The sequence below is a fragment of the Oncorhynchus masou genome, chromosome 8, assembly GCF_036934945.1.
Source record: "Oncorhynchus masou masou isolate Uvic2021 chromosome 8, UVic_Omas_1.1, whole genome shotgun sequence".
Lineage (NCBI taxonomy): Eukaryota > Metazoa > Chordata > Actinopteri > Salmoniformes > Salmonidae > Oncorhynchus > Oncorhynchus masou.
In genome coordinates this window covers 17,031,673-17,051,726 of record NC_088219.1, presented here as the reverse complement: position 1 = coordinate 17,051,726, position 20,054 = coordinate 17,031,673, and the positions used below count along the sequence as shown (strand labels likewise).

Below are 20,054 nucleotides of genomic sequence, written 5' to 3'. Positions count from 1 at the left end.
TTATATTAGCCTATGTTAATTAACATTTCAGAGGTCAATGTGTGCGCGTGAGAACTGGGAACCTGGGATTGCTCCACCAGGCAGTCGGTGGCGGTATTTGCCTAATGATGTACAATTTCTAACAGGTAATAAAGAACAAACTGTTGTCTATCCTACACCTTTTCCCAAGGGAACAATCTCAGGACAATTTCCCAGTGTATCACATCAGGGACCATATATGATTTTGGTCTCCTCATTTTCTTGGCTTGTCAATATAACTATTTCACGTTAATGGTTATATTAAAAAAACGCGGCCTATATTGAGCCACATGCTGTAAAAGGTACTTCGTCTGATAAAGGTAGTGTGAATTTATAATATTGTTGGAATTAGTTGAGATTCCATCACAGAACATTCTAATAACCGAATAATATGGTGATATAGATAAATATATATCCTGTTTAAGAAATATGTATTCCGTCCCAGACTTAAATTAATCGGATCTAGTCAGACTATTTTTAATAGCCTTCACATTGTAATTGTACTGATGATGAACCACATTTGTTAAATATTATTAGCTTAGACTTACTAATATTAATGAATGTTAATTACGTTGGAATTCGCTTTCAGACTATAGGTTACTCTCGATATTTGAGAGTAAATCGTTCTATAGTTGTTAACGTTCCTTATACCAAGGCCGTCACACTGCTGTTTTCGGCATAATTTGTATTAAAGCCTATATAAAATATACTTCGGATAAGAAAATACGTTTTTTTCAATGAAGGAAAAATAAATATTTTACCATGAACCTCTGAATAAAATGCTGTGAATGAATGATTCATTCCTATATTCCAAGAAGTAGAGGAGGACATCATTTTTCTAAGTCGAGAGAAACCCCCTGTTTTCGCCATTCCGCATTCTCTCGGGTTGTAAAAAAAGGCCCTAAAAACCTTCGTTTGAGTTTGAAGTGTGATTGGAGGTCGCTGTCTCTGAACCCTTTGCTCTTCTTGACCGGGAGGTAACAGGTGTTAAAGCGCGTGGTCTCTTCGCACCTTACACTTAAACACACACATGCCAGCTATCAATTAAATGAAAATCTATGAAAACTTTGCAGTACTTTTAACTGGCATCAGAACGTGACACCTTGAGTTGGTTGAATGGTAAATAAGTAATTTAATTATTGAATGTCTGACTGAGAAAGCAGATTACAACAATAACCCACATCAAATTTGACACTTTAATACATTACGGATTAAGATACCATTGAGAAAATGTTTTTAAAGGAATGTGTTATATTTGTATTTCAACATACAGGCCTATATATCTGGAAAAACATAGGAACAAGTCCCAGAATAAATTAATGTGCAAAAATAGAGAAGATATCAGAGTACTACAACTTATACATAGTACATGTTGTAATACTAAAGTATAGAGAAATTGTACAATATTTCAAATTGATATTTTTTTTGCAGTACAACATTGTCATATAACTGCAAATCTATGGAGTCTCTGAGTCCGGTGTTCACAACACTGCATAAATTAATAACAACATAGCAACCTCAGCAAATCAAATCAAATCAAATTTATTTATATAGCCCTTCGTACATCAGCTGATATCTCAAAGTGCTGTACAGAAACCCAGCCTAAAACCCCAAACAGCAAGCAATGCAGGTGTAGAAGTACGTTGGCTAGGAAAGGCCAAAACCTAGGAAGAAACCTAGAGAGGAACCAGGCTATGTGGGGTGGCCAGTCCTCTTCTGGCTGTGCCAGGTGGAGATTATAACAGAACATGGCCAAGATGTTCAAATGTTCATAAATGACCAGCATGGTCGAATAATAATAAGGCAGAACAGTTGAAACTGGAGCAGCAGCACGGTCAGGTGGACTGGGGACAGCAAGGAGTCATCATGTCAGGTAGTCCTGGGGCATGGTCCTAGGGCTCAGGTCCTCCGAGAGAGAGAAAGAAAGAGAGAATTAGAGAGAGCATATGTGGGGTGGCCAGTCCTCTTCTGGCTGTGCCGGGTGGAGATTATAACAGAACATGGCCAAGATGTTCAAATGTTCATAAATGACCAGCATGGTTGAATAATAATAAGGCAGAACAGTTGAAACTGGAGCAGCAGCACGGCCAGGTGGACTGGGGACAGCAAGGAGTCATGTCAGGTAGTCCTGGGGCATGGTCCTAGGGCTCAGGTCCTCCGAGAGAGAGAAAGAGAGAGAGAAGGAGAGAATTAGAGAACGCACACTTAGATTCACACAGGACACCGAATAGGACAGGAGAAGTACTCCAGATATAACAAACTGACCCTAGCCCCCGACACATAAACTACTGCAGCATAAATACTGGAGGCTGAGACAGGAGGGGTCAGGAGACACTGTGGCCCCATCCGAGGACACCCCCGGACAGGGCCAAACAGGAAGGATATAACCCCACCCACTTTGCCAAAGCACAGCCCCCACACCACTAGAGGGATATCTTCAACCACCAACTTACCATCCTGAGACAAGGCTGAGTATAGCCCACAAAGATCTCCGCCATGGCACAACCCAAGGGGGGGCGCCAACCCAGACAGGACGACCACATCAGTGAATCAACCCACTCAGGTGACACACCCCTTCCAGGGACGGCATGAGAGAGCCCCAGCAAGCCAGTGACTCAAACCCTGTAATAGGGTTAAGGCAGAGAATCCCAGTGGAAAGCGGGGAACCGGCCAGGCAGAGACAGCAAGGGCGGTTCGTTGCTCCAGAGCCTTTCCGTTCACCTTCCCACTCCTGGGCCAGACTACACTCAATCATATGACCCACTGAAGAGATGAGTCTTCAGTAAAGACTTAAAGGTTGAGACCGAGTTTGCGTCTCTGACATGGATAGGCAGACCGTTCCATAAAAATGGAGCTCTATAGGAGAAAGCCCTGCCTCCAGCTGTTTGCTTAGAAATTCTAGGGACAATTAGGAAGCCTGCGTCTTGTGACCGTAGTGTACGTGGAGGTATGTACGGCAGGACCAAATCAGAGAGATAGGTAGGAGCAAGCCCATGTAATGCTTTGTAGGTTAGCAGTAAAACCTTGAAATCAGCCCTTGCTTTGACAGGAAGCCAGTGTAGAGAGGCTAGCATTGGAGTAATACGATCAATTTTTTTCTAGTCAGGATTCTAGCAGCCGTATTTAGCACTAACTGAAGTTTATTTAGTTCTTTATCCGGGTAGCCGGAAAGTAGAGCATTGCAGTAGTCTAACCTAGAAGTGACAAAAGCTTGGATTAATTTTTCTGCATCATTTTTGGACAGAAAGTTTCAGATTTCTGCAATGTTATGTAGATGGAAAAAAGCTGTCCTTGAAATGGTCTTGATATGTTCTTCAAAAGTGAGATCAGGGTCCGGAGTAACGCCGAGGTCCTTCACAGTTTTATTTGAGACGACTGTACAACCATTAAGATTAATTGTCAGACTCAACAGAAGATCTCTTTGTTTCTTGGGACCTAGAACAAGCATCTCTGTTTTGTTTGAGTTTAAAAGTAGAAAGTTTGCAGCCATCCACTTCCTTATGTCTGAAACACATGCTTCTAGCAAGGGCAATTTTGGGGCTTCACCATGTTTCATTGAAATGTACAGCTGTGTGTCATCCGCATAGCAGTGAAAGTTAACATTATGTTTTCGAATAACATCCCCAAGAGGTAAAATATATAGTGAAAACAATAGTGGTCCTAAAACGGAACCTTGAGGAACACCGAAATTTACAGTTGATTTGTCAGAGGACAAACCATTCACAGAGACAAACTGATATCTTTCGGACAGATAAGATCTAAACCAGGCCAGAACTTGTCCGTGTAGACCAATTTGGGTTTCCAATCGCTCCAAAAGAATGTGGTGATCGATGGTATCAAAAGCAGCACTAAGGTCTAGGAGCACGAGGACAGATGCAGAGCCTCGGTCCGATGCCATTAAAATGTAATTTACCACCTTCACAAGTGCCGTCTCAGTGCTATGATGGGGTCTAAAACCAGACTGAAGCATTTTGTATACATTGTTTGTCTTCAGGAAGGCAGTGAGTTGCTGCGCAACAGCCTTTTCTAAAAATTTTGAGAGGAATGGAAGATTCGATATAGGCCGATAGTTTTTTATATTTTCTGGGTCAAGGTTTGGCTTTTTCAAGAGAGGTTTTATTACTGCCACTTTTAGTGTGTTTGGTACACATCTGGTGGATAGAGAGCCATTTATTATGTTCAACATAGGAGGGCCAAGCACAGGAAGCAGCTCTTTCAGTAGTTTAGTTGGAATAGGGTCCAGTATGCAGCTTGAAGGTTTCGAGGCCGTGATTATTTTAATCATTGTGTCAAGAGATATAATACTAAAATACTTGAGCGTCTCTCTTGATCCTAGGTCCTGGCAGAGTTGTGCAGACTCAGGACAACTGAGCTTTGAAGGAATACGCAGATTTAAAGAGGAGTCCGTAATTTGCTTTCTAATAATCATAATCTTTTCTTCAAAGAAGTTCATGAATTTATCACTGCTAAAGTGAAAGTCATCCTCTCTTGGGGAATGCTGATTTTTAGTTAGCTTTGTGACATTATCAAAAAGGAATTTCGGATTGTTCTTATTTTCCTCAATTAAGTTAGAAAAATAGGATGATCGAGCAGCAGTAAGGGCTCTTCGGTACTGCACGGTACTGTCTTTCCAAGCTAGTCGGAAGACTTCCAGTTTGGTGTGGCGCCATTTCCGTTCCAATTTTCTGGAAGCTTGCTTCAGAGCTCGGGTATTTTCTGTGTACCAGTGAGCTAGTTTCTTATGAGAAATGTTTTTAGTTTTTAGGTGTGCAACTGCTTCTAGGGTATTGCGCAAGGTTAAATTGAGTTCCTCAGTTAGGTGGTAAACTGATTTTTGTCCTCTGGCGTCCTTGGGTAGACAGAGGGAATCTGGAAGGACATCAAGGAATCTTTGTGTTGTCTGTGAATTTATAGCACAACTTTTTATGTTCCTTGGTTGGGGTCTGAGCAGATTATTTGTTGCAATTGCAAACGTAATAAAATGGTGGTCTGATAGTCCAGGATTATGAGGAAAAACATTAAGATCCACAACATTTATTCCACGGGACAAAACTAGGTCCAGCATATGACTGTGACAGTGAGTGGGTCCAGAGACATGTTGGACAAAACCCACTGAGTCGATGATGGCTCCGAAAGCCTTTTGGAGTGGGTCTGTGGACTTTTCCATGTGAATATTAAAGTCACCAAAGATTAGAATATTATCTGCTATGACTACAAGGTCCGATAGGAATTCAGGGAACTCAGTGAGGAACGCTGTATATGGCCCAGGAGGCCTGTAAACAGTAGCTATAAAAAGTGATTGAGTCGGCTGCATAGATTTCATGACAAGAAGCTCAAAAGACGAAAACGTCATTTTATTTTTTGTAAATTGAAATTTGCTATCGTAAATGTTAGCAACACCTCCGCCTTTGCGGGATGCACGGGGGATATGGTCACTAGTGTAGCCAGGAGGTGAGGCCTCATTTAACACAGTAAATTCATCAGGCTTAAGCCATGTTTCAGTCAGGCCAATCACATCAAGATTATGATCAGTGATTAGTTAATTGACTATAATTGCCTTTGAAGTAAGGGATCTAACATTAAGTAGCCCTATTTTGAGATGTGAGGTATCATGATCTCTTTCAATAATGACAGGAATGGAGGTGGTATTTATCCTAGTGAGATTGCTAAGGCGAACACCGCCATGTTTACTTTTGCCCATCCCAGGTCGAGGCACAGACACGGTCTCAATGGTGATAGCTGAGCTGACTACACTGACTGTTCTAGTGGCAGACTCCACTATGCTGGCAGGCTGGCTAACAGCCTGCTGCCTGGCCTGCACCCTATTTCATTGTGGAGCTGGAGGAGTTAGAGCCCTGTCTATGTTGGTAGATAAGATGAGAGCACCCCTCCAGCTAGGATGGTGTCCGTCACTCCTCAGCAGGTCAGGCTTGGTCCTGTTTGTGGGTGAGTCCCAGAAAGAGGGCCAATTATCTACAAATTCTATCTTTTGGGAGGGGCAGAAAACAGTTTTCAACCAGCGATTGAGTTGTGAGACTTTGCTGTAGAGCTAATCACTCCCCCTAACTGGGAGGGGGCCAGAGACAATTACTCGATGCCGACACATCTTTCTAGCTGATTTACACGCAGAAGCTATGTTGCGCTTGGTGATCTCTGACTGTTTCATCCTAACATCGTTGGTGCCGACGTGGATAACAATATCTCTATACTCTCTACACTCGCCAGTTTTAGCTTTAGCCAGCACCATCTTCAGATTAGCCTTAACGTCGGTAGCCCTGCCCCCTGGTAAACAGTGTATGATCGCTGGATGATTCGTTTTAAGTCTAATACTGCGGGTAATGGAGTCGCCAATGACTAAAGTTTTCAATTTGTCAGAGCTAATGATGGGAAGCTTCGGTGTCAGCAGAAAAGGATGTGGCATCCTGGTTATCAGTTCATAGGATATTAGAGTTGTTTTATAGTTCAACATCCCAAATCAGGCTCCTCTGCTAGATCAGGGCCAAGGCCTCCACACAGACTGTCTGCCTGGGAGGTTCTGGGATTGGGCTTCTTTGTCAGCGTGTCTGTGGGACACCTGGGGAGGTTTGGGATCTCCATGTCGGAGTGGAGCTCTGTGAGTATGAGACAGATGTCTCCTGTAGACTTCACAGAGCTGTTGTCTGTAGTGAGACTCCTGTAACTTCATCAGGTGTGAGGACTGGTGGCACATTGTATTGGGCAGAGAGATGGAAGAGTGGGCTTTAGCCGGAACTTCGGTGTTCATACAGGCTTGGCTGTTCAGCAGAGCAGAGAAAGTAGAGTTCAGTGCTGCCTCCAGCTGCAGGCCCTCCCCTTCCTGCCCCCATCTCCAGTGTTCTGGAGAAAGAGAACAGTGTGTTCCAGGATCTCAGCTTTCTCCACTCTACGCTGAGTCACACCCTGTTGGAGAGAAAGAGAGGGCAGATTAATGCACAGTCATGCTACACTTCTCAGAGGAGCTGACACCTGTATGAGCTGCATTTGGAGCAGAGTCAAGTTAGAGGTGAACTTCATACATGATGTAGTGGTCCCTGCAGCAGCAGGGTTCTCAGGCTCTCCAGAATGTGATTCATTCTCTCTCTCCGATGTCTCTCCACCTGAGGCTTGAGGAGCTACAAGAGAAAGATGAAAGGAGATCAGACCAGGGAGATTAGACCAGTGTCTCTGGTAAACCAGTGTGTCTGAAACAGTCCCTTTGTACAACAGTAAGGGCTCCTAAAACGTAAATCTATGTACATGGTAGGACTAGCTCCATAGGTACATTTTAGGAACACATTTTTATTCCAATTTCAATAAAAAGCCTACAACAAAATAGGCCTAGATGTTTTAATTCAAATCGATTTTGATTTACGAATATGTATTGCAGATATACTGATAAATATAATCACAACAAAGGTTAAAATCTTACCATTCTGTCAATTTTCCTGTTCTCTTTTTCCCCAAGTGGTTTCATCTTTGTTAATCAACAAGCGGCTGTTGTCCTTCATCCAGTGGTCAGAGAATGTCCAGATGTAAATAATCAAGAAGAACAGTAGTATTTCTCTGTGCTGTGTCACTGAATCTGGCATTCTGTCTCTGAACCACTTTTAAGTCCATAGGAATACTAGGTGACTTTGTACTCCTCCCATTGCCACCGGTAGCCGAACCCTGAGCTTCCCGGCACACGCCTTGTACTGTTGAAATACAGTAGAGTGGCCTGTATATAAATGTCATATGTCCCATAAGTGAATTCGTGGAAGTCAGGAATGTCATAAGAAGGAGAAATAGCATAATGTGGTGTACCAATCTGTAGGCCTTTTGAAACCAATCTGTAGGCCTATTGAAACAGGCTGATGTCCAATGTAACCCAGTGAAGTGAAGAAAGCAGTTGGTTTAAGTTAGTTTGAATCAGATCATTGTCATGCTTTCTCATGGACTCCCAGGTTTAACAACTTGTATATTTATTTTACGAGGCAAGTCAGTAAAGAACAAATTATTATTTTCAATGACGGTCTTGGAACAGTGGGTGCACTGCCTGTTCAGGGGAAGAACGACAGTTTTTGTCGGGGGTTTGAACTTGCAACCTTCCGGTTACTAGTCCAACGCTCTAAACACTAGGCTACCCTGCCGCCCCATGAAATCAGAACTCATGGTGCTTCCGTAGAGTCCATCACATCCGCAGTAAAACCCCTGGGCACGTGTGTTAAAGCACTAACAAAAGGCACGCGTATTGTAATTATAACAATGGAGGTGTAGGCGAGAGTCGACGAGTCTACAGTGTGACACGGATTTACAAATGAATTAAGTGACACCTCAGCCTCTCAAACACAGACAGGCACACGCACAGCCACAAGGTATTGCCCATTCCAATTGGCACAACCTTTTACGCACAGAACCAACAGGCGCTTCTGACTTTGTTAGTGGATGAATATTGCTTTAATACAATTGAATATTACACTATTATTTAGATTTAATTGTATTTCTATATTAGCCTATGTTAATTAACATTTCAGAGGTCAATGTGTGCGCGTGAGAACTGGGAACCTGGGAATGCTCCACCAGGCAGTCGGTGGCGGTATTAGCCTAATGATGTACAATTTCTAACAGGTAATAAATAACAAACTGTGTCTATCCTACACCTTTTCCCAAGGGAACAATCTCAGGACAATTTCCCAGTGTATCACATCAGGGACCATATATGATTTTGGTCTCCTCATTTTCTTGGCTTGTCAATATAACTATTTCAGGTTAATGGTTATATAAAAAAATGCGGCTTATATTGAGCCACATGCTGATAAAGGTGGTGTGAATTTATAATATTGTTGGAATTAGTTGATATTCCATCACAGAACATACTAATAACCGAATAATATGGTGATATAGATAAATATATATACTGTTTAAGAAATAGGTATTCCGTCCCAGACTTAAATTAATCGGATCTTGTCAGACTATTTTTAATTGCACACATTGTAATTGTACTGATGATGAACCACATTTGTTAAATATTATTAGCTCAGACTTACTAATATTAATGAATGTTAATTACGTTGGAATTTGCTTTTAGACTATAGGTTACTCTCGATATTTGAGAGTAAATCGTTCTATAGTTGTAAACCTTCCTTACACCAAGGCTGTCTCACTGCCGTTTTAGGCATAATTTGTTATAAAGCCTATATAAAATATACTTCGGATGAAAAAATACGTTTTTTTTTTCAATTAAGGAAAAATAAATATTTTACCATGAACCTCTGATCAAAATGCTGTGAATGAATAATCCATTCCAAATTCCAAGAAGTAGAGGAGGACATAATTTTTCTAAGTCGAGAGAAACCCCATGGTCCGCAATTCCGCATTCTCTCGGGTTGTAAAAGAAGGCCCTAAAAACCTTCGTTTGAGTTTGAAGTGTGATTGGAGGTCGCTGTCTCTGAACCCTTTGCTCTTCTTGACCGGGAGGTAACAGGTGTTAAAGCGCGTGGTCTCTTCGCACCTTTCACTTAAACACACACACGCCAGCTATCAATGAAATGAACATTATGAAAACTTTGCAGTACTTTTAACTGGCATCAGAACGTGACACCTTGAGTTGGTTGAATGGTAAACAAGTCATTTAATTATTGAATGTCTGCCTGAGAAAGAAGATGACAACAATAACCCAAATCAAATTTGACACTTTAATACATTACAGATTAAGATACCATTGAGACAATGCTTTTAAAGGAATGTTTTCTATTTGTATTTCAACATACAGGCCTATATATCTGGAAAAACAAAGGAACAAGTCCCAGAATAAATTAATGTGCAAAAATAGACAAGATATCAGAGTACTACAACTTATACATAGTACATGTTATAATACTAAAGTATAGAGAAATTGTACAATATTTCGAATTTATATTTTCTTTGCAGTACAACATTGTCATATCACTGCAAATCTATGGAGTCTCTGAGTCAGGTGTTCACAACACTGCATAAATTAATAACAACATAGCAACCTCAGCAGAAAAGGATGTGGCATCCTGGTTATCAGTTCATAGGATATTAGAGTTGTTTTACAGTTCATTATCCCAATTCAGGCTCCTCTGCTAGATCAGGGCCAAGGCCTCCACACAGACTGGCTGCCTGGGAGGTTCTGGGATTGGGCTTCTTTGTCAGCGTGTCTGTGGGGCACCTGGGGAGGTTTGGGATCTCCATGTTGGAGTGGAGCTCTGTGAGCATGAGACAGATGTCTCCTGTATACTTCACAAAGCTGTTGTCTGGAGTGGGACTCCTGTATCTTCATCAGCTGTGAGGACTGGTGGCACGTTGTATTTGGCAGAGAGATGGAAGTGTGGGCTTTAGCCGGAACTTCGGTGTTCATACAGGCATGGCTGTTCAGCCGAGCAGAGAAAGTAGAGTTCAGTGCTGCCTCCAGCTGCAGGCCCTCCCCTTCCTGCCCCAGGAAGTGTGCAGCTCTCTGCAGGCAGCCTGAGAAGCCATCCTGGAAGGGATGTTGCTTTTCTCCATCTTCACCTTTCTTCCTGTCCACATCTCCAGTGTTCTGGAGAAAGAGAACAGTGTGTTCCAGGATCTCAGCTTTCTCCACTCTACGCTGAGTCACACCCTGTTGGAGAGAAAGAGAGGGCAGATTAATGCGCAGTCATGCGACACTTCTCAGAGGAGCTGACACCTGTATGAGCTGCATTTAGAGCAGAGTCAAGTTAGAGGTGAACTTCATACCTGATGTAGTGGTCCCTGGAGCAGCAGGGTTCTCAGGCTCTCCAGACTGTGGTTCATTCTCTCTCTCCGACGTCTCTCCACCTGAGGCTTGAGGAGCTACAAGAGAAAGATGAAAGGAGATCAGACCAGGGAGATTAGACCAGTGTCTCTGGTAAACCAGTGTGTCTGAAACAGTCACTTTGTACAACAGTAAGGGCTCCTAAAACCTAAATCTATTTACATTGTAGGACTAGTTACTTTGGTACATTTTAGGAACACATTGTTATTCCAATATCAGTCAACAAGCTAACAACAAAATAGGCCTACATGTTTTAGGTAAAATCGATTTTGATTGACTAATATCTATTATAGGTGTACTGATGAATATAATCACTTAAAAGGATCAAATCTCACCATTCTGTAAATGATTCGGTTCTCTTTTTCCCCAAGTGGTTTCATCTTTGTTAATCAACAAGCTGCTTTACGCTTAACGAGCATATTCATCCAGAGGTCAGAGAATGTCCAGATGTAAATAATCAAGAAGAACAGTAGTATTTCTCTGTGCTGTGTCTCTGAAGAAGAATCACAATATGGCATTTCTGTCTCTGGACGACTTTTAAATCGTTAGGAATACGAGATGACTTTACACTCCTCCCATTGCCACCGGTAGCCAATCCCTGAGCTTCCTTGCGCCTTGTACTGTTGAAATACAGTAGATTAGCCTTTACAAGTTATAAATGTCATACAAAGACAATTCATAGAAGACGTCTAGATAGTCATACGGAGGGTAAATAGTATAATGGGGTGTAAAAATCAAATGTAGGCCTATTGAAACGGACAGATGGCCAATGTTACCCAGTGAAGTGTAGAGAGCTCTTGGTTAAAATTATTTCGACACGGCTCATTGACGTGCTTTCCCGGGTTTAACAATCAGTATATCAAAGAGGACCACATGGCGCTTGGGTACAAGGCATCAAATCCGCAGTAACACCCGCGGGCATGTGTTTGAAAGCGCTAACAAAAGTTGTAATTATTACAAGTGAGGTGTAGGCGAGAGTCTCTCCAGTGTGACACGGATTTACAAATGAATTAAATGACACCTCAGTCTCATATATACAGACAGAAACACGCACAGTAGAAATAAATTGCACATTCCGATTGTGACAACATTTTACGCACAGACCCAACACGCGTTTCTGACTTGTTAGTGGATCAATATTGCTATAATACAATTGACTATTACATATATAATATTATTTTGATTTAATTATATTGTAATATTAGCCTATTTTAATGAATATTTCAGAGGTCAACATGTGCGCGTGGGAACTTGGGAGCCTGGGAATGCACTAGACATTCGATGGCGGCTTTCATTAAATTATGTACAAATTCTAACAGGTAATGAAGAACAAACTGTTGTCTATCCTATCCCTTCTCCCAAGATAAATTATCTCAGGACAATTTCCCAGTGTTTCTCATCAGGGACCAAAGATTAATTTGGTCTCCTCATTTTCTTGGCTTGTCAATAGAACTATTTCAGGATCAAAGTTGTAAAAAATGGGGACTATATTGAGCCACGTGCTGTAAATGGTACTTCGTCTTATAAAGTTAGAGTAAATTAACAAAATTTTTGAAGATTATTGATTTCACGTGTGACTAAATTGATAGACAATGGCATTTGGAATGCGAAGGTTGCTGGTTCGATTTTCACGGGGGACATGTATTCAAAAATATGAAAATGTTTTCACTCACTATTGTAAGGCGCTGTGTATATGAGTGTTAGCAAAATGTCAAGGTAAATTCCATCACAGAACATTTCTAATAACCGAATCATTTGGTGATATAAATTACAAGCTATCCTGTCTAAGAAATGTGACTTCTGTCCCAGACTTAAAATAATAAGATCTGGACGGATTACTTATTTATGACCACTTTAAAATAGGCACACATTGTTATTTACTGATGATGAACCACATTTGTTAAATATTATTTGCGTAGTCTTACAAATATTAATGAATCTTAATTACATTGGAAGATGCTTCTAGACTGTAGGCTAATCTCGATTTTTGACAGCAAACCGTTCAATATTTGTAAACTCTCCTTAAACCAAGGCTGTCCCCCTCCAGGTTTAGGAATCATTTGTTATAAAGCCTGCATATCATAGCCCTATGAAAGAAGACAACATCCGCTGAGAAACATCTCATTTTGTACCATGAACCTCTGAACAAATTACTGTGAATGAATGATCCGTTCCAATACCCCAAGGAGAAGACGAATGCATCATTTTTTTATATTTGAGAATGTCAAGAGAAGCTCCTTCTTTCCGGCAGATGGCATCCTCTTGGGTTATAGAAAGGCCCTAAAAATCTTCCTTTGAATTTGAGGTGTGATTGAAGGTTGCTGTCATGTAGCACTTTGATGTTCACCCGGGAACAACTTGAGGTGTTAAAGCGCGTGGTCTCTACGCACCTTTGACCAGCTATCAATGAAATGCAGATCTATGATAACTTTGCAATACTTTTAACTGGCATAGGAACGTGCCAAGACACCTTGAGTTAGTTGAATGGTAAATAATTCATTTAATTATTGATTGTCTGGCTGAGAAAGCAGATGACAACAATAACCCAAAACAAATTTGACACTTTAATACATTACGGATTAAGATACCATTGAGACAATGTTTTTAAAGGAATGTGTTTCATTTGTATTTCAACATACAGGCCTATATATCTGGAAAAACAAAGGAACAAGTCCCAGAATAAATTAATGTGCAAAAATAGACAAGATATCAGAGTACTTCAACTTATACATAGTACATGTTGTAATACTAAAGTATAGAGAAATTGTACAAAATTTCAAATATATATATTCTTTGAAGTACAACATTGTCATATCACTGCAAATCTATGGAGTCCCTGAGTCCTGCATTTAAACACCATAGCAATCTCAGCAGCAAAGGATGTGGCATCCTGGTTATCAGTTCATAGGATATTAGAGTTGTTTTACAGTTCATTATCCCAATTCAGGCTCCTCTGCTAGATCAGGGCCAAGGCCTCCACACAGACTGGCTGCCTGGGAGGTTCTGGGATTGGGCTTCTTTGTCAGCGTGTCTGTGGGGCACCTGGGGAGGTTTGGGATCTCCATGTTGGAGTGGAGCTCTGTGAGCATGAGACAGATGTCTCCTGTATACTTCACAAAGCTGTTGTCTGGAGTGGGACTCCTGTATCTTCATCAGCTGTGAGGACTGGTGGCACGTTGTATTTGGCAGAGAGATGGAAGTGTGGGCTTTAGCCGGAACTTCGGTGTTCATACAGGCTTGGCTGTTCAGCCGAGCAGAGAAAGTAGAGTTCAGTGCTGCCTCCAGCTGCAGGCCCTCCCCTTCCTGCCCCAGGAAGTGTGCAGCTCTCTGCAGGCAGCCTGAGAAGCCATCCTGGAAGGGATGTTGCTTTTCTCCATCTTTGCCTTTCTTCCTGTCCCCATCTCTAGTGTTCTGGAGAAAGAGAACAGTGTGTTCCAGGATCTCAGCTTTCTCCACTCTACGCTGATTCACACCCTGTTGGAGAGAAAGAGAGGGCAGATTAATGCACAGTCATGCTACACTTCTCAGAGGAGCTGACACCTGTATGAGCTGCATTTAGAGCAGAGTCAAGTTAGAGGTGAACTTCATACCTGATATAGTGGTCCCTGGAGTAGCAGGGTTCTCAGGCTCTCCAGACTGTGGTTCATTCTCTCTCTCTGACCTCATGGACTCCCAGGTTTAACAACTTGTATATTTATTTTACTAGGCAAGTCAGTAAAGAACAAATTATTATTTTCAATGACGGTCTAGGAACATTGGGTTCACTGCCTGTTCAGGCACAGAACGAAAATGTTGTACCTTGTCAGCTCGGGGGGTTGAACTTGCAACCTTCCGGTTACTATTCCAACGCTCTAAACACTAGGCTACCCTGCCGCCTCATGAAATAGGACCTCATGGTGCTTCCGTAGAATCAATCACATCCGCAGTTAAACAACTGGGCATGTGAGTTAAAGCGCTAACAAAAGGCACGCGTATTGTAATTATAACAATGGAGGTGTAGGCAAGAGTCGACGAGTCTCCAGTGTGACACGGATTTACAAATTAATTAAGTGACACCTCAGCCTCTCAAACACAGACAGGCACACGCACAGCCACAAGGTATTGCCCATTCCAATTGGCACAACCTTTTACGCACAGAACCAACAGGCGCTTCTGACTTTGTTAGTGGATGAATATTGCTTTAATACAATTGACTATTACACTATTATTTAGATTTAATTATATTTCTATATTAGCCTATGTTAATTAACATTTCAGAGGTCAATGTGTGCGCGTGAGAACTGGGAACCTGGGAATGCTCCACCAGGCAGTCGGTGGCGGTATTTGCCTAATGATGTACAATTTCTAACAGGTAATAAAGAACAAACTGTTGTCTATCCTACACCTTTTCCCAAGGGAACAATTTCAGGACAATTTCCCAGTGTATCACATCAGGGACCATATATGATTTTGGTCTCCTCATTTTCTTGGCTTGTCAATATAACTATTTCAGGTTAATGGTTATATTAAAAAAATGCGGCCTATATTGAGCCACATGCTGTAAAAGGTACTTCGTCTGATAAAGGTAGTGTGAATTTATAATATTGTTGGAATTAGTTGAGATTCCATCACAGAACATTCTAATAACCGAATAATATGGTGATATAGATAAATATATATACTGTTTAAGAAATATGTATTCCGTCCCAGACTTAAATTAATCGGATCTAGTCAGACTATTTTTAATAGCCTTCACATTGTAATTGTACTGATGATGAACCACATTTGTTAAATATTATTAGCTTAGACTTACTAATATTAATGAATGTTAATTACGTTGGAATTCGCTTTCAGACTACAAGTTACTCTCGATATTTGAGAGTAAATCGTTCTATAGTTGTAAACCTTCCTTACACCAAGGCTGTCTCACTGCCGTTTAAGGCATAATTTGTTATAGAGCCTATATAAAATATACTTCGGATAAGAAAATACGTTTTTTTCAATTAAGGAAAAATAAATATTTTACCATGAACCCCTGATCAAAATTTTTTATTTTACTAGGCAAGTCAGTTAAGAACAAATGTTTATTTTCAATGACGGCCTAGAAACAGTGGGTTAACTGCATGTTCGCGGGTAGATCGACGGATTTGTACCTTGTCAGCTCGGGGATACGAGCTTGCAGCCTTTCGGTTGCTAGTCCAACGCTCTAACCACTAAGCTACCCCTGCCGCCCCAGGGGGTTGTGAATGAATGATTCATTCCTATATTCGAAGAAGTAGAGTAGGACAATTTTTCTAAGTCGAGAGAAACCCCCTGTTTCCGCCATTCCGCATTCTCTCGGGTTGTAAAAAAGGCCCTAAAAACCTTCGTTTGAGTTTGAAGTGTGATTGGAGGACGCTGTCTCTGAACCCTTTGCTCTTCTTGACCGGGAGGTAACAGGTGTTAAAGCGCGTGGTCTCTTCGCACCTTACACTTAAACACACACACGCCAGCTATCAATGAAATGAACATCTATGAAAACTTTGCAGTACTTTTAACTGGCATCAGAACGTGACACCTTGAGTTGGTTGAATGGTAAATAAGTAATTTAATTATTGAATGTCTGCCTGAGAAAGCAGATGACAACAATAACCCAAATCAAATTTGAAACTTTAATACATTACAAATTAAGATACCATTGAGACAATGTTTTTAAAGGAATGTGTTTATTTGTATTTCAACATAAAGGCCTATATATCTGGAAAAACAAAGGAACAAGTCCCAGAATAAATTAATGTGCAAAAATAGACAAGATATCAGAGTACTACAACTTATACATAGTACATGTTGTAATACTAAAGTATAGAGAAATTGTACAATATTTCGAATTTATATTTTCTTTGCAGTACAACATTGTCATATCACTGCAAATCTATGGAGTCTCTGAGTCAGGTGTTCACAACACTGCATAAATTAATAACACCATAGCAACCTCAGCAGAAAATGATGTGGCATCCTGGTTATCAGTTCATAGGACATTAGAGTTGTTTTACAGTTCAATATCCCAATTCAGGCTCCTCTGCTAGATCAGGGCCAAGGCCTCCACACAGACTGGCTGCCTGGGAGGTTCTGGGATTGGGCTTCTTTGTCAGCGTGTCTGTGGGGCACCTGGGGAGGTTTGGGATCTCCATGTTGGAGTGGAGCTCTGTGAGCATGAGACAGATGTCTCCTGTATACTTCACAAAGCTGTTGTCTGTAGTGGGACTCCTGTATCTTCATCAGGTGTGAGGACTGGTGGCACGTTGTATTGGGCAGAGAGATGGAAGAGTGGACTTTAGCCGGAACTTCGGTGTTCATACAGGCTTGGCTGTTCAGCCGAGCAGAGAAAGTAGAGTTCAGTGCTGCCTCCAGCTGCAGGCCCTCCCCTTCCTGTCCCAGGAAGTGTGCAGCTCTTTGCAGGCAGCCTGAGAAGCCATCCTGGAAGGGATGTTGCTTTTCTCCATCTTTGCCTTTCTTCCTGTCCCCATCTCTAGTGTTCTGGAGAAAGAGAACAGTGTGTTCCAGGATCTCAGCTTTCTCCACTCTACGCTGAGTCACACCCTGTTGGAGAGAAAGAGAGGGCAGATTAATGCATAGTCATGCTATACTTCTCAGAGGAGCTGACACCTGTATGAGCTGCATTTAGAGCAGAGTCAAGTTAGAGGTGAACTTCATACATGATGTAGTGGTCCCTGGAGCAGCAGGGTTCTCAGGCTCTCCAGACTGTGGTTCATTCTCTCTCTCCGACGTCTCTCCACCTGTAGCTTGAAGAGCTACAAGAGAAAGATGAAAGGAGATCAGACCAGGGAGATTAGACCAGTGTCTCTTGTAAACCAGTGTGTCTGAAACAGTCACTTTGTACAACAGTAAGGGCTCCTAAAACCTACATCTATGTACGTGGTAGGACTAGCTCCATAGGTGCATTTTAGGAACACACTGTTATTCCAATATCTGTTAACAAGCTGAGATCAAACAACAAGCTATGAACAAAATAGGCCTACATTTTTTAGTTAAAATCGATTGTCATTGACTAATAGGTATTACAGATATGCTGATGAATATAATCACTTCAAAAGTTCAAATTTTACCTTTCTGTCAGTTTTCCTGTTCTCTGTTCCCCCAAGTGGTTTCATCTTTGTTCATTAACAAGCTACTAATGTCCTTAAATTGTGTATTTTTAAAGAGGTCAGAGAATGTCCACATGTAAATAATCAAGAAGAACAGTAGTATTTCTCTGTGCTGTGTCTCTGAAGATGAGCCTCGATATGGCATTTCTGTCTCTGGGCGACTTTTAAATTCATAGGAATATGAGATGACTTTGGACTCCTCCCATTGCCACCGGTAGCCAATCCCTGAGCTTCCCCTCGTCTTGTTCTGTTGAAGTACAGTAGAGTAGCCTTTACAGGTTATACATGTCATACAAAGTGAATTCGTGGAAGAAGTCAGGATATTCATAAGAAGGATAAATAGCATAATGGGGTTTAAAAATCTTTAGGCCTATTGAAACGGACTGATAGCCAATGTAACACAGTGAAGTAAAGAGAGCAGTTGGTTGAAATGATTTCGACATAGCTCATTGTCTTCCTTTCGGACGTTGTCCCACGTTTAACAATTTGTGTATCAAAGAGGACCTCGTGGTGCTTCCGTAGAATCCATCACATCCACAGTAACACCCGTGGGCATGTTTTCGAATGCGCTAACAAATGGCACGCGTATTGTAATTACGAGAGAGGTGTTGGCGAGAGTCGACGAGTCTCCAGTGTGACACGGATTTACTACAATTGAATTAAGTGACACCTCAGCCTCTCAAACACACAGTCACACGCACAGCCAAAAGGTATTGCCCATTCCAGTTGTCACAGAATTTTACGCACAGACTCAACACGTGTTTTGACTTAGTTTTTTAAAAATGTACCCTTTATTTAACGAGGCAAGTCAGTTAAAAAAACAAGTTGTAATATACAATGACAAACTACAGAGGATTAACTGCCATGTCCAGAACGCCGTATTATTTTTGCAATTCAATAAGCCAGCAACATTCCGGATTTCGGCCCAACGCTCTAACCACGAGGCTACCTGTCGCTAGTAGATGAATATTGCTTTAATACAATTGACTATTACATAGATACTATTATTTAGATTTAATTATATTGTTATATTAGCCTATGTTTATTGACATTTCAGATGTCGATGTGTACCGGTGAGAACTGGGAACCTGGGAATGCTCCACCAGACAGTCAGTGGTGGCTTTTGCTAAATGATGTACAAATTCTAACAGGTAATAAAGAATAAATTGCTGTCTATCCTACACCTTCTACCAAGGGAAACAGCTCGGGAGTGTTTCCCAGCGTATCACATCAGGGGCCATATAGATTAATTTGGTCTCCTCATTTTCTTGGCTTGTCAATATAACTATTTCAGGATAATCAGTATAAAAAAATGCGGCCTATATTGAGCCACATGCTGTAAAAGTTACTTCGTCTGATAAAGCAAGTGTAATTTAATAGTATTATTGGAAGGGATTGTGGTCACGTGTGGCTCAGTTGGTAGAAAATGGCAGCTGTAATACGTGTGTTGTTTGTTCTTTTCTCACCGGGGAGCCTTATGAGCAAAGGTGAATGTACTCACTACTGTAAGTCGCTGTGGATAAGAGCGTGTGCTGAATGACACAACTCTGCAAGTTACCTCACAGAACATGTCCATTAACCGAACTATTATCCCTCTCTTAAACTCATTGGATCATATTTAATATCCACACATTGAAAGTGTTTATTTTACCTTTATTTAACTTGGCAAGTCAATTAAGAACAATTTCTTATTTTCAATGACGGCCTAGGAACAGTGGGTTAACTGCGTGTTCAAGGGCAGAACGACAGATTTGTACCTTGTCAGCTCGGGGATTTGCTAGTTTAATGCTCTAACCACTTGGCTACCCTGCCGCCCAAGTGTACTGATGATGAACCACATTTGTTAAAAATTACTATCTCAGACTTACTAATATTAATGAATGTTAATTACGTTGGAAGTTGCTTTTAGACATTAGGCTAGTTTTGATATTTGAGAGTAAATCGTTCAATATATGTAAACTCTCCTTAAACCAAGCATTTCCCACTGCTGGTTTATGAATAATATGCTATAAAGCCTACAAACCATAGGAATATGAAATAAAAACAAATCTGTTAAGAAAAGCTAATATTGTACCATTAACCTCTGAACAAATTACAGTGAATGAATTATCCTTTTCAATAACCCAACGAGACGACGA

At 41.2% G+C, this 20,054-nt stretch overlaps 1 protein-coding gene across 1 annotated transcript; it reads right to left on the bottom strand.

Annotated features, from left to right (window-relative positions):
• Positions 1–16,697: 16,697 nt before the first annotated feature.
• Positions 16,698–18,057, bottom strand: LOC135543889 (transcription factor HES-7.1-like). Its single transcript, XM_064971203.1, has 3 exons — positions 17,878–18,057; positions 17,467–17,562; positions 16,698–17,350 (listed from the first exon to the last, which is right to left on the bottom strand). Exons 1-3 carry the CDS (start codon positions 17,920–17,922, stop codon positions 16,838–16,840), a joined length of 654 nt encoding a protein of 217 aa, XP_064827275.1. The 5' UTR covers positions 17,923–18,057; the 3' UTR covers positions 16,698–16,837.
• Between the last annotated feature and the right edge of the window lie 1,997 nt (positions 18,058–20,054).

Bases quoted from the DNA above. Each gene is read 5' to 3' on its own strand.
- LOC135543889 (XM_064971203.1), bottom strand. From the start codon at position 17,922: ATGAAACCACTTGGGGGAACAGAGAACAGGAAAACTGACAGAAAG. The intron at 17,563-17,877 runs GTAAAATTTGAA...TTTCTCTTGTAG, and splicing joins ACAGGAAAACTGACAGAAAG to CTCTTCAAGCTACAGGTGGA. The intron at 17,351-17,466 runs GTATGAAGTTCA...TCTCTCCAACAG, and splicing joins TCCAGGGACCACTACATCAT to GGTGTGACTCAGCGTAGAGT.